This window comes from Buceros rhinoceros, unplaced genomic scaffold (genome assembly GCF_000710305.1).
Source record: "Buceros rhinoceros silvestris isolate BGI_N320 unplaced genomic scaffold, ASM71030v1 scaffold6057, whole genome shotgun sequence".
Lineage (NCBI taxonomy): Eukaryota > Metazoa > Chordata > Aves > Bucerotiformes > Bucerotidae > Buceros > Buceros rhinoceros.
Window position 1 is genome coordinate 21395 of NW_010420328.1, and position 14035 is coordinate 35429.

Sequence of the window (14035 nt, forward strand, 5' to 3'; positions counted from 1 at the left end):
GCAGGAATTCAGTTCGCCTTTCTCTGCTTAGAGTTTGTTTGGAAGGGTTTTCTTCAAAGTGTCAGTAAACATTTTAAGTGAACATCTTCACAGTTACTTTGGACTGGAAAACTTCAGGTGAAGTAATGTGTGCCAGTTTTACTACAGATATGAGAGCTAATTTTTTTTTTTCCTATTCTTGAAGAACAACTATTGAAGAACTGTAGTATTATTGCAGTAGTATTATTGCATGAGAATCCTAGGTGCTGGAGGATATTCAGGTTGTGGCCTACAAAAGTCATCCTCTTCATTCTGTGCTAGGACATTTTTTTTCCAGAGGAGAAAGGAACACAAAACTTAATGCTGTTCTTTGGAATTACAAGCATCTTTACAAGGTATGACAGGCTGTGCGCATTTAGGTGTCTTGTTTCTAGTTTCACTGTAACTATCTCGCTTAGAATTTTTAGGTGAATTTTCACAAGGTCTTGATTAACTAGCTTATGTGTGTCACTTGGAATTCAGTTAGCTCCCTTCAGTCCCTTTTTAAGTTACGACATTAACAATAATCTCTGATGTACTAGAATAAGCCTGGGCCCTTGATCTTCCAGATTGCTCAGCTTTTGATGCCGTGTCTTTGAAGGGGTGTTGATATCTTCATAAATCTCAGCAGAACTGTACTGGGGTGGTTTTAGCCTTTAGTCTCTCACCTTTCACTCCAAAAGCACTCAGAGGAACTGAGCTTACTTGCATTTGCTGATGGTTTCTCTACAAGAAAGTAAGGGTTTACTTGCCTGCTGAAGTTATATATGGAGGTGCCCAAAGGGAAATGAGATACTCTGCGCTGGAATAATCCATGTTCCACTGCATTTTTTATCAGAGTTGGAAGCCATGGCAGTCTGATACCATCTGCACACCAAATGTGCTGGTTCTTGACATTCTACATGAGTGGTCAAAAAGGGAACAAATCCTCCCTTGATCACTGGGCTCAAGCGTTAAATGAGATAAAGACTTAGAAAAATTGCTGCTTTGTCCTATATTCTTTCTGTAGGATTTCTTTGATCTGTGTCAGTTTCAAATATTTTAGTAACAATTCAAGCCACTTCCTGTCTCACATCAGGTATGGTCTAAAATCTAATTTATTTAGTTGAATGCATCAGAAAAAAAAAAAGGTTTTCTGCAAGTGGATATTTATAAGAATGCATTGGTCACAATCTCTGTCCATCTCTTACTCTAAAAAAACCCATAATTTCCGTAAATATGAAATGCATTCACTGTGCTTGAAAAGCCAAACTCACCTGTATTGTTAATACTAATAATTTCCAAAGCCGGTCAGTTACATCAATGAAAGAATGTAAGTGCTCTCACAGCAATGCAAATTGTAAGACTTATTTCTTAGGCTAAGTCCTCATAGTTTGAGATAGTACTGTCTCATTTTATCGGTTGATGTGGTTTTTTTTAGTCAGATTGAAGACTCTCCAGTGGACCATTAGCTTAAGCTGAATTAAGAAGTGGGTATTGGACTACTTCTCTAGGTAAAGATTAGTTCAGTGTAGATGCAATAAGAATTAAATTTCTCTCATATGGTGGAGCTTTCCTGCATTCTCCTGCAGAACAATATTTAAGAAGCACTTAATACTGGAAAGGTCATGCTTTAGATACAAATTACAGCCCAAAATACTGGTCTTTTAATTCTCTAGGCTTCTGTCTTTTTAAATGTGTAATAGCAGTTTAAATTTTTTTTTCCTTCTTTTTAGTTTTACTGTAATGCATTAAGTGATTTTGTCTTCAACTTTTTCACTGTTCTGTTTTCTTTTGTTTTTGTCTTTCGTTACTATTTCACCACTCATCTTAAAGCTAATCCTAAATATAGACAAAGACTGAAGTGGAATAGGTGTTGGCCTGTGGATGCTGAAGGGGGTTGCTGGAACAAGCCTTGAAAGGCTGCTGGAGAGGCAGCTTCAGTGGTCAGTGCTTCTGAACCTCGCAGGAGGCCTGCTGAGGTGAACATGGAACCAGATGGACTTGCCCAGTTTTAATCTTGAATCACGCTTCTGTTTCTTGAGCTCAGTCCTGGTCTTTCATGTACAAAATGTTCATCAGAACTAAAGATGACTATTCCAAAGAAGTTTTTTCAGGTTTGTGGTTTTGTATTTACTTCAGGGTCTTTTTTTTTTTAGATTTAGAAAATTTTTTTTAACTGCATCGAAGGTAGACTGACTTATTTCTAAGCTTTGTAGAATCTGCATTTTATTATGCAGAGTAGTAAACATTTTTATTTTTTTAATATTTATTCCTATATTAGAACTCAATTCTAGTTCAACCTTCCCTCTTCTCTTTGCCTTACAAAGTGCAAAAAAGCACATGGACCCAGCATGTTTGCATTTCTGAGATACTAAAATGGCAATGCATTCTCAATCCCCTTTGCACTAGGCCAGAGACTGAGGTAGAATTTCCCTGCCACATGTAATAAATGTTGATGTTCCTTGGTCTATGCATGTTTATTGAGGAGGAGAGAGAAAAGTCAGATTCAGATTTTTTGGTGGAAACTTGTCTCAACTTTTTACACTGAAAAGATTTTATTTATAGTTTAGCCTTTATGGTGAGACTATATGCTGTTTTTCAGTCACAGACTTAATTTTTGGGAAAAACCTTGTACTATGTATGAGCTGATGTACAGTAGGCAGTAAAGTGCTGAAGCAACTTGTAACCTACGTGTTCTGTACCAGCGTGTCTCATTTTTGACATGCTGATACAAAAAAATAACAATAGTTCTCTGATTCTCCTCCTTTTGCTTAAATTTGTCTCTTCACTTACAAGCTTTTTAGTTATTCCTGTGTTGCCCTAACTACAGTGCAGTTCAGAGGCTTTTTCTTCTGATCTTGCAATGAGAGTAGTACATGGCAGTTACAAAATTCACCTCTAGCTTAATGCGGAATTGCAGAGTTAATTTAGTGCCTTACTGCAAAAGAAGTTCATTTGGTAAGCCTAGATCAAATGAAACTTCACATATTGTTGAGATTAAATTCAACAGCTAAGGATTAAGCAGTATGGTAAAAGTTCACTCCACTCCTTCTACCCAAAGACAATGAAATTCTTTGGAACCCTTGTTCGATGCCATCAGTTCCACTGCAGCACAGCACTGTGGAGATGATGTTGTTAAGAGCTTTCACAAGAACAAAGTCTGTGTCAGTTGTGTTAAGAGTGTATGTTTTTGGTGGGTTAGATCATGTCCAGCAATGGCATAGGAGCATGTATTTAATCTAAACTGAAGTCTGTGCATTCTTATCTCTTAACTATTTCGAAACAAATTGCATATGAAGCTCTAGTTTGTGGAGAAGATATGATGCATATAGCAGTAGCTGGAACAGCCTGGACATTGCTAAGTCCTGCAGAGCCAGCAGGCAAAGGAAGAGATCTAGGACAGAGGCAGACCAATGCCTTAAATTCCTGTTTAAGAATTAGGCCTTTGGGTATTCTTACTGTTTGAATGGAGTCTGGGTTGTTGAGACAGCAAGAGCCTTGATTTTTTGGTGGACTTTGATGGGCACACAAACTTAGAAAGTAGGGTGCTGTCAAATGTGGCCAGTGCCTTGTATTTTCTTTGGGTGATAGTTGCACCCTTCAACAGTGATAGAGGTTCTAGTTGGGGTGAAGCACTCTGGAGACCAGTTTATGGCTATCAGTGGAGGACCTGCTGTATTTAGCTTACATTGACTGTGAGTAGTACCCTCTCTTTAGCTCTCTTGTGATCTCTCATGCTCACTCTCTCTGCATATGTATGTATAGTAATTGGCTGCCAAGCAGTGCTTTGAGTTAGATTTAGGCTGAGGAAATCTAAAGATGTAGAAACCCAGGTTTCTGGTGGATTTTGCAGAGCCTCCAGAGTTCTGAGACAGGCTCTTGTCAGCCCTAATCACTGTCTTGTGAGACTTGGTCTTGCAGAGGTTTGTGACCATAGTTCCTTGCTTTAAACTGGGATTTGGATTTGAGTTAGGTCATCTAAAACTGCAAGAGCTAGCTGTCGTAGTGGACTGTGCAGTTCTTGTACTTGGTTGGAAAAGGACCAAAATTGGCTTTTTTCCCTCCTGGATTGGTTTAGGGTTTGGGAATAAAGGAATTCGAAGAGGGCAGGGGAGAGGAGAGGGGCTGTTTGGTTTATTTTTGTTTGCTTGATGGATACTTCACAAAGTTAGGAACAGAGCTGATGCCAGTTGTTAGTTCATGCCTTCTGGTCTCATTTAGTGCAGACGTATCAGTCTCAACGTTAAGGTGATATCTGTGACATCAGACACATTCTGTGTCTGTGACACAGCATCTGAGCATTTAAAGCTATGAAAGTGCAGTTTACTGCCAGGTCCTGCAATCTGAAGAGGTAGCAGGATGCTCGTGTAGAAAGCGCCATGTCAGAGCAGCATTCTTCTTCATGGCAGTAGCCGCCTTGGTGTAGACATTTCTCATTTCAAGCCACTGTGGCTAAACAGGTATAATTTGGAATCTGGAATTGTGGCCTGTCTAGTTGCAAAGACAAAACAAATAATAGGACTTTGAGTTGTGAGAAACTCTAGAGATTAAGAGGTTCCTTAGTTGCTGAGTTCTGTCCAAATTGCAATTATTTTTCCTGATATTTTGTTATTTCAACAGAAACACACTAAGGTTTTTGTGGTGATGGCAGGTGCTGACAAAAGTCGGTATTCTACTGAAAATGCTTTGAATCTAAGGTTACAGATAAAAAGAAATGGTAAATTGATCACGTACACTCTTCACGACTCACATAAATTAAAGATAATAAATACTTTCTCCCAATGTAGACTTGTGCTCTAACAGTATCGTAGAGCAAAACGTCTGGCAACCATTGTAAATATAATATGGGAAGGTGCTATATGCGCTTGCAATGTTACACAACGTGACCTTGTACTACGGGGCGCAAAACATCGCTTAGTTTTGTACAGCCACAGCGCTAATAGTGTCTGTCAGATACTGCTTCTTTGCTTGTCTTGCAGAAAGAGTAAAAATAGATGAAACTTCAATAGAAGAATTCCAGTCAATGACTATGATAAACAGTTGTTTAAGGAAATTAAAAACCCCTTGTTTTTCTTTTACTTACCCTTCCTTCTTCCTAAAAGCAGTATGCAAGGAGGTATACTTCATAAACAGGTGCTGTGAACTAGCTAAAACATAGTCAAATGTATTGAGAAGAACACATTTGTTTGTCACTCGTGTATTAATGGTTTTAAATGCGACTCTTTGTTTCCAGGCCTTTTTGCAAATGTGCAATCTGCCAATCCGGGTGGTTTGCAGGGCAAATGCTGAGTACATGTCCCCATCTGGTAAGTGTGGCCTTCATTTAGATTACTATGTTATACCTCCATTTTGGTACCATGGCAACTACGCCTTGTCTTGCTGATAACAGTCAGTCAGTGCTACAGTGTGTGGGTTGCCTTCCCCCTGCTTTCCAGGGCAAAGTAACATTGGCACCACGTATAACTGTGCCTGTGAATACAGTACCTGTATAAAGTGTTCAGACGGTTCAAGTGCCTGGTGGAAGTGTCTCAAATACCTGTGAGTGGTTGTGTCCTGAAGCAGAAAGATCCATGTTTCTAACAGTGGCTTTTACTCTGCATCCAGGGAATATTCCAGTGAATGCTGTTGTATTTTCCCATTGCTGGGATGAAACAACACAAGAGAAAGATTATCTTTTGTTACCCTGTCTGGGAGGTGATTGCCAGGATGTTGATGCAGGGGAATACTGAAGAGTGTGTTACCCCTGTTAAGGGTAACAGGCAAATCAATATCTTACTTTAATACTCTGTCTGGAAAAAATATCCAAACCCACCAACAATCAGTTAATATTAGAAGGCTATAGAGCCTTCCTCCTGCTGGAGACTGATTGCCTAAAATGTCCAAAGGGTGCCTTCAGGAGGTCGTTTAAAAAGCAGAGAGAATTGCTGAATGCAGGGTGTGAAAGTCTTGCAATCCTTGCACTCTGTCCCAAAGTTTTGCTGTGTGATGAGGTACTTATTTACTGATTACCTGTCTCTGACTGATGACTGCCACATGGCAGTGCCTGTCAGTATACGTCTGCCAGCTATATGGGTTCCGTTGCTGCTGCTACTGATATTTTGGTCAAAGCAGTGGAATCACACTGGGTTTCAAAAAACAGCTGCTTGGCAGCAGCGAAAAACCAGCGAAATATGAATTATTCAGGAGGAAATAAAGGTAGCTTAGAAATGTTGAATCCATGCACAGAGGAATATCTGGCATGGGCAGGAGTAGGACTGGTGACAGTTGCATGCTTTCTCTTCTCTGCTGCTTGCACCCCATGTCTATACTTGCTGGCATCTGATGTTGTAATTTGGGTCTGAACACTTCCTTCTGCTGAAAACAAGGAGCACAAGAGGGAAAATGATACTGCTTCGATTTTAAATGTAGGTAGAAACACATGTATTCTTTTTGCCTTTTCTCCTGGAGTCGTCATTTTTATTCACTTGCCCCATTTCCTTTCTTTATATTGGTTCTTTAATGATAATTCAGTCAGGATTTTCTTTTGTTCCCTTCTGTCTCCCCACCACCTTCTGTCTCACAGCAGCAACAGACAAAGGTCTGCATCTCATAATTTTTTGAGGGGAAGGTTATTTATCTCATAGTCATTGTGATGACGAAACCCATCCTGAGGGAGTCAGAAGTACCATACCAAAGGATTGTCTTGGTGCGTGAAGTACAGCCTGACTGAAGCCACCGAATTGTGCAGCACAGAGAGGCCTGTGTTTCCTTCTGTAGCATGCAGCACGTGGGTGCGGATGAAGCCTTTGCTGGTCTGCACTTCATGATGCACTTCATTTATTACCCTTAGGCTGATCAAGCCAGTGGGAGGTGAATCCCATGTCAAAACCCATGATTGAATCTGCTGTTAGCATGAACAAACAGGTGTTGGAGCCAGGCTGAACAGTGGGTTTTTTGCGTTTCAGTGATAACATTCAGCTAATAATGTATTTGGAGTCAGGCAGGTACTGATCTTGCTCTTTGGGCTGTCTATTGAGGGCAGAGTTTGCCCACAGTGAGAAGCAGGAAGGTAAAAGGGTGCTGTGCTCCACTGCACCGGGCAGGCTTGTTTACTGCCTTTGGACTTGAGGATGTTTTCAGTAATGCAAAATATACAGCATTTACCTCCATTTTATGGATTATTTCAATCATGTAAATAATCCTAAAATATTCAGTCTTAAATATATGTCAGTTGCACTTGGATGAAGTTCTGCAGGACAAGCAACCTGGTTAGGTTGGTCTGGAGCAGGAGCCCTCAGTGATGTGTTGAGAGCTGGGAAAAGGGGCATAAGGCAACTTCTGTCATGCTTCATGGCTTGCTGTGTGTAACTGCAAGCCTGCATTAAAGCTTTGGTTCAGTTCTGCGTGTAAGAAAAGTTACCAAGCAGAGAAGAATGGTGTCTACAGACTCAGGAGCCTTTCACACCAGTGAGCTTTACTAGTATTAAGCTTTAATCCCATTTTACTTCTGTGATGATGATGAAGCTCCTTCTCTCTCCCAGCCCCCCAGATTGTGAAGCTGTGAGTCTCGTATCAGGAACCTCTTCCTGACCCCAGGACCATGGGATTGCTAAAATGATATCTCGCAACTAGAGAGTGAAGATTGGGGCAGCCAGCAGGAGCTGGCTGGGCCAGTTGTTGGAAATATGAAGCACTGGAGGAGGGAGAGTCAGGACCTCGCCTTGCTGATTGTGCATTTGCACTTCCCCTACTTGCTTTCCTGGGCACAGCGCCATATTGCCTGTCATCCTTTAAGCAGCCCTTTCCCCACCAGTGGGTTAGAAGGGAGGGTGGGAATGCATTGTGTCATAAAAATAGCCAAAGGTTCTGTCTGCTTTTCTGGGTTTTCCCAGCTGTACTTCAGAGAAACATTGAATTAAGTCTTTTCAGCAAAGCAAAATCCATTATTACAATAGAAGTCAATAATCTCACTCAGTAACTTTGAAATACACAATTGCAAGTATGGCACGTAGAAGAGGTTCGGGAGGAGGAAGAACCAGAGGAAGATGTCTGTTATTACAAATGTTTGCTGGGCGAGCTACGTATGCTAGAGCTTTACTTGTGCTTATTTGAAAAAACCCACCAATGTGTAGGTAGGTGTTCCTGCAGTATTTAGTTGCTTTGAAAATGGCAAATGATGTTTTATAGGTATAAAATGCTCTTAGTAAAATACATTTCTCATTTTACAGGCAAAGTACCCTTTATTCACGTGGGAAATCAAGTAGTATCTGAACTTGGGCCCATAGTCCAGTTTGTAAAAGCCAAGGTAATGGTACATTGTTTTCATCAGTTAGTGAATAGCATGTTAATCCTGCTTGGCATTATGCTGATTTGGTGTGCTTCTCTGGAATGTTACTTCATTTGCTAGAAAACTGTAGAAATATAGTGCCCTTTTAAAAGAAAGTTATCCTGGAGTAGGGGTTTGTTGGTGGAAATGTTTTCCTTTGTCATTCTACTTGTCTTTCTACTCAAACCCTATAAGTAAATTCTCTGCAGGATAGCTGCATACCAATGCCAGTTTCTGAGACTGTTTTTCTGCATGCTCTGTCTCTGGGACTCAGAGCTCTTAAGCCCAGAACTGACTGGTTTAAATCCCAAAGTGTTACATACTGTTCAAATTTGCCTTTGCTTCCCCGCTCCCCAACCCTCCCATGTGTTTTAAAAAAGGCTGTTTTTTCACTGAGCAGTTGATAAAGCTGTAGCACAGATGTAAATTTGTGTTTACTTCTTGTCATAGAGATACACTAACCAGGAGGCTGTGTGCTCCAGCTGTGTTCATCTATAACCGATAGCAGTCTGCGTTTCTTGTAGATTAGCTGTGTTACATTACCATGATTTCTTTTTAATTCTAAAGGATACAGTGTGTAAAAATTGCATATGTAATTTGTTAGAGAACTACGTAAGAGATCAGCATCTGAGCCAGAGCTCATTGACTTCAGAGGTCCTTGGGTCAGGCATTGCTGAATATTCCAATACTCTTTCTTACATGTGCATCTTATTTTTTTTTTCTTTTTCCCATTAGGGCCATTCTCTCAGTGATGGGTTGGATGAGGTCCAAAAAGCGGAGATGAAAGCCTATATGGAATTAGTCAATAATATGCTCTTGACAGCAGAGGTACAGCAAACCATAGTAACTCCACACATTTACATAAGTGACTGCAGGCAAGAAAGCTTTTTAGGATTCTTCCCTATATTGGAAATGCTGTTCGTAGATGACGTCATCAGCTTTGGAGGGGAAAGGAGGCAGGAATTATCTACGGATTGCTTGTTGAAATGTTCCTGTAGACACCAGCCACATGTATGATTCCCCCCACCTGATGAAGTGTGTCATGTGGCTGTAGAAGGAACTGAGCGGAAAATGCCAGCAGTTCCTGGGATCCTACCCCAACCCACAGCTGGCCAGGCACTCCCTGGCTATCGCCTTCCACAGCGTGTGTGCTCACTGACCAGTGTGAGGCTGGCATCCCCTGTGATTTGTGTTGGTGGATGGTTAATGTGACGCCGTCCCAGCATGGGGACAGTGTTGGAAATGCTGGCAGCCTGCAGGTGGCCCAGGAGCTGAGGGCTGCTGACCCGTGGGCTGGGTTGCGTGCAGTCTGAGCAATGGGAGTTGGCCTTCGGCCTCAGCTTAGTGCTGGTGCTGGCAAAGTAAGGACTAGCAACTGGGCTTTTGGCTTCCAGTTTTAATTTCTACATTCAGAGTTCTAACAGAGGAATGAAATGGAAATTTAATCTAATACAGAAAAGAAAATTCTACTAGTGAGAAATGATTATCTCTGTATTCTCCTTTATTAGGAAGTTTTAGTAAATGTTCTCTCTGTTCCCAGCTCTATCTGCAGTGGTGCGATGATGTTACAGTAGAGGAGGTGAGTGGTTCTGCAGCATTTATCTTAATTAAAATTTAATGAGAAAACACTTTTGCTCACAACTGCAAGTCCCTACTCATAAATGAAACATTGAGGTTTTTACCATTAATGATACAGTCTTTTCACTTTAATTTCGCTTGCATATACATTTTAGGGAAGTTTGTTATTACTGGAGGTAGCTGACTGCAGAATAGATAACTGTTTTGTATATATTTCTGAAGTAATAGTTTTAAATGGTTTTGTTGCCAACTATAAAATCTACGCAAATAATTACAGCATATCACGCAATTCTCTTTTATAGCCCCCTTCCTGATAGAAATGTTTGAATATTAGCTATTTCGTGCATAGAGGTATCTGTATTTTCTTATATGATAACCCAGTACCTTTCTGTTTGTAAACCAAGATTACTCACCCGAGGTATGGCTCCCCTTACCCGTGGCCTCTTAACCGCATTTTGTCCTACCAGAAGCAGTGGGAGGTAAGGCGAAAGATGAAAGCCATTGGATGGGCTGGAAAGACACTTGAACAGGTCGGTATGAAAAGTGAAGCTTATTTCTTGACCCTATTTTCTTTTTTTTTTTTTTTTAAAGGCTTTAGAGAGTAACACTTTCTTGAAACAGATATAGTAAAAAATACATTCTGTACTTAAACCTTATCTGGAGTCAGGTATTTGCCTTAATCAGTAGTAAATCTTAAATTATGTGCAGCCTGATGGGGTGGGAGGAAGGATGTTTTACCATGAGTGTACATCTCTGGTGATGTTAGTTTAGGCCGTAGTCTGAAAATAGGTTGTAAGTTATGACCCCCACTTCCTGTACGGCGTTAATAGGCACGCTTTGCAGGATTGCGGCTTCCCTTGTCAAGAAATCTTAAAAAAAAACCCTGGCAAAGCAGTTTTGAGGTATAAGTTAGTACCTTTCATTAAACTAAGTTATAAATGTTATGGGAAGCACTTAATCTGAATTGCCTGTCGTCAAATGTTAGATAAAGTAACACTTAGCTACCTGCCTAGTGTGTAGGTTTGACTGACTTTAACAGCTTTAGATGTTCCAACCTTGTATGTTCCTTGTTCCCACTGTCAATGCAAATAGAGTAAGGAGGTTATTTTTTGCGATGTTGGTATTTCCTGACAATACAGATCTTTTATCTCTCGTGTGTTTTGGTAGGTGCTTGAAGACGTAGATCAATGTTGTCAGGCTCTCTCCCAGAGATTAGGAACACAACCATATTTTTTCAATAAGCAGTAAGTTACTCTTTACTGAATATTACATTCAGGAATGTGAGATATAGATATAAATGCATATATATATATGGAAGCCCCATGTTTTATTTTAATGCTGTGTGATTAGTTGTGGAAATATAAATGTGTGTCTGGAATATAAACATGGAATTGCAGAAATAAGTAATAAAAGGTTTTAAAAGGGAAGTTTCTGTAAGTTTCTGTTGTTTTGTTTTCTATTTGTGATTTAGTTTTACTCCTCCTTGTCTTCTCTACAGGATCTACCACAACTTAGGTAGGCCACAGATATGCACCTTTATGCAGTTAGTTTCCTATTAAAAATTATACTTTTAAAGCTTTACTTGTGTTTCTTGGGTAACATTCTCTACTAGGTACAGGGGAATGAATGTATGTCATGTCATCCTGACCAGGGCAGCTTGTCTTGGCCGCCCTGACACCAGGGGCAGTTCTGAATGAACTGAATCAGTGTGAGGGTGCCTGTGAGTTGTAAGAGCTGGGGGAGAAGCTAGCCTTGTTTCCACAAAGGATCAGTTGCAAAGTGAAAACTAAGATTCAAATTCCCAGGGGAGAAAAAATAACTGCCTGGCCTTCATGGGATGTCCTCTGCTCTCACCAGTTTCTTCCAATTGCAAAAGACTTTTTTATTTCTTCTTTTTTTTATTTCTCTCCAATAATTCAGTATTTTGGAAATGCCATGGATTTAAATAACATCACATTAGCTTTGTCTTGTCTCCTGTGTGTGGACCAGGCTAGATGTGCTCAGGGCTGTTCTTCAGTTAACTACATTTGGACAGGGAGATGTATTCAAAAGGCAGCGTATGGTCTTGGTTACTTCTCTGCATGTGTCTTTGCCCCTTCCAAGTTGAGATCAGTGAGGAGTGTAAATTGAGTAGATACAGAAATGTGCATTCTAGAAGACAAATTTGAATTGTATATTCTCAAATCATTCTTAAACATAGTACCTCCTAAGTTTTCTTTCTCTTATTTGTGAAGAATTCTAGCTAGGGGATATTGTTTTTATTGTCTGTTAACCAGGCTTTCTTGGTCCAGTTTCAGCCTCTAAGCTTTCTTGCTGTCTGAAATATTACTAAGAAAGTATATGTTCTTAGTCCAGTATTCTTCAGTCTGTGACTTCTGTGAGTCTGTTGGAGGTAAATAAAAAAACCAGCCTGCTGCTGGCAGATTTAAGTTTGTTATACAAGGGTGCACTCCTCCACTGGAGAATTCTTAGTGATCCACAAATAGAAAGGCAAAAAATACATTGGTTAGAAAACCCTCATGCTGCTTACCTTGAACACTAGTAAAGAAGGACTCAAGCTATTAATATATTTGAAAAGAAATTTTTTTTTGCACGTGGGCTACTTGTATACAAAGGTCCAAGATGATAATTTAGAAGGTTTGTACTTAAGATAAGGTAGGACAGAAAACATTCAATAAACCACTGGTTCACAAAATACCTGTTTTCTTCTGTGTAGTCCCCTTTCAAAAAAAGATGTTTCCAGCTGCTGTCACCCTGGAGCTCCTTTTCTTTTTGGTTGAATAGTTCCTCACTATGGAAAAGTACAAAAAACGAATAGAGAGTTTATGCTTCCCCCCATTCCCCCCCTTTTTTTTTTCTTTGTGAGATAATATCTGGGATTTTTAAAATTTAAATCTGCAGAGGAAAAAGAAAAACCCCAAAAGACTTGATAAGCTTTTGCCCTTGTTAGAGAACTAAAAGGTGGATCATGGTTTGATATTGGATGAGTACCTCTTCCCTTTCTAAGAAGCGTTATTTCCAAGATACCAAAAGCAAAGAAAGATGCCGTACTGTGAACTAGTGGTATGCCTATATACACAGTTTTCATTCATTCGATAAGTTCAGTGTTGCTTGAGTTCTTCCCAATTCTTAGATCGCATGGCTGTCTAAAAGTTATTCAGAACACAGGGTTTTTCTTGAGCAGGACTTGCCTTCCAAGATACCTGTGCTTTTTTTTTTTTTTTTTTTTTAACAGACCAACTGAATTAGATGCTCTGGTATTTGGACATCTGTTCACAATCCTTACTACTCAACTAACCACTGATGAACTCTCTGAAAAAGTGAAAAACTACAGTAATCTGACAGCCTTTTGTCGGCGAATAGAGCAGCAGTACTTTGAGGGTCACGATAAGGACAGCTCTACAAGTGTTGCAGCCCGGTCTGCTAAGAGGTCCTTACTGAGATAAGTGTAGTGTTCAGTGGTTGGGGTGGATTGCGTTTCAGTTTGGGGTTTTATTGCTCAGTGAATTGGTTTTGAGGATGGAAATGTGTGTTAGCTTTTTGAAGCTGCCAAATCATTCTGAAGCAAGAAAAAACTCCTACTGCAGTTTTTTTGTGTTGTAGAATATACAGTGCATGTTTAACCTGAAATGTCTGTATGGCACTTCCATTTTAATAGCCTGTATGACACTTACTCTAAAGTGACCTTGGAAAAATATTCTATCTGTATTGAAAAAAATAAAATATTTCAAAAAGTTTCTCTCTGATCTTTCTCAGTGCCTTTCTTACTAAGTTTTATGTCTATGTAATTAATGTCTTTTTAGTTAGTGAGTGGGATCCTGTTGGCAGGACACCTGGAAGACCTGTATGGTAAACTAGTTAGAATTATTAAGCTGGGAATGAAAGGACTCATTAGAGATCTTAAGTTTACCTGCCTCAGGCAAAATTCATTTAGCAGTTGGGTGACAAAAATGTCTTGGAGCTCTGCAGCACGCAAGTGATGCGATTTTATTCAGTGAGTTCTTATTTTGTGACAAAGTAGCTCCTGGCTGTCAATGCCTCTTATATATGTTCTGCCCCTGCTTTTATTTCTTGTTCACATTTGGATTTTGGCTTTACACTTCTTTTTTCGTCTGGTGATTTCCTGGCTCGTGAACAACTACTGCTTGCTAA

The 14035-nt window shown here is 39.9% G+C and overlaps 1 protein-coding gene across 1 annotated transcript in view; it reads left to right on the forward strand.

Moving 5' to 3' along the window:
* The window catches only part of MTX2 (metaxin 2), a 21694-nt gene extending 8065 nt beyond the window's left edge, over positions 1-13629 (forward strand). The window contains exons 3-9 of the mRNA XM_010139263.1: positions 5234-5306; positions 8208-8284; positions 9041-9133; positions 9846-9884; positions 10288-10413; positions 11051-11127; positions 13119-13629. Coding sequence (XP_010137565.1) covers positions 5246-5306; positions 8208-8284; positions 9041-9133; positions 9846-9884; positions 10288-10413; positions 11051-11127; positions 13119-13329 — 684 coding nt within the window. The 5' untranslated portion in view covers positions 5234-5245 and the 3' untranslated portion in view covers positions 13330-13629. The remainder of the gene's footprint in view (positions 1-5233; positions 5307-8207; positions 8285-9040; positions 9134-9845; positions 9885-10287; positions 10414-11050; positions 11128-13118) is intronic.
* Positions 13630-14035: the final 406 nt, after the last annotated feature.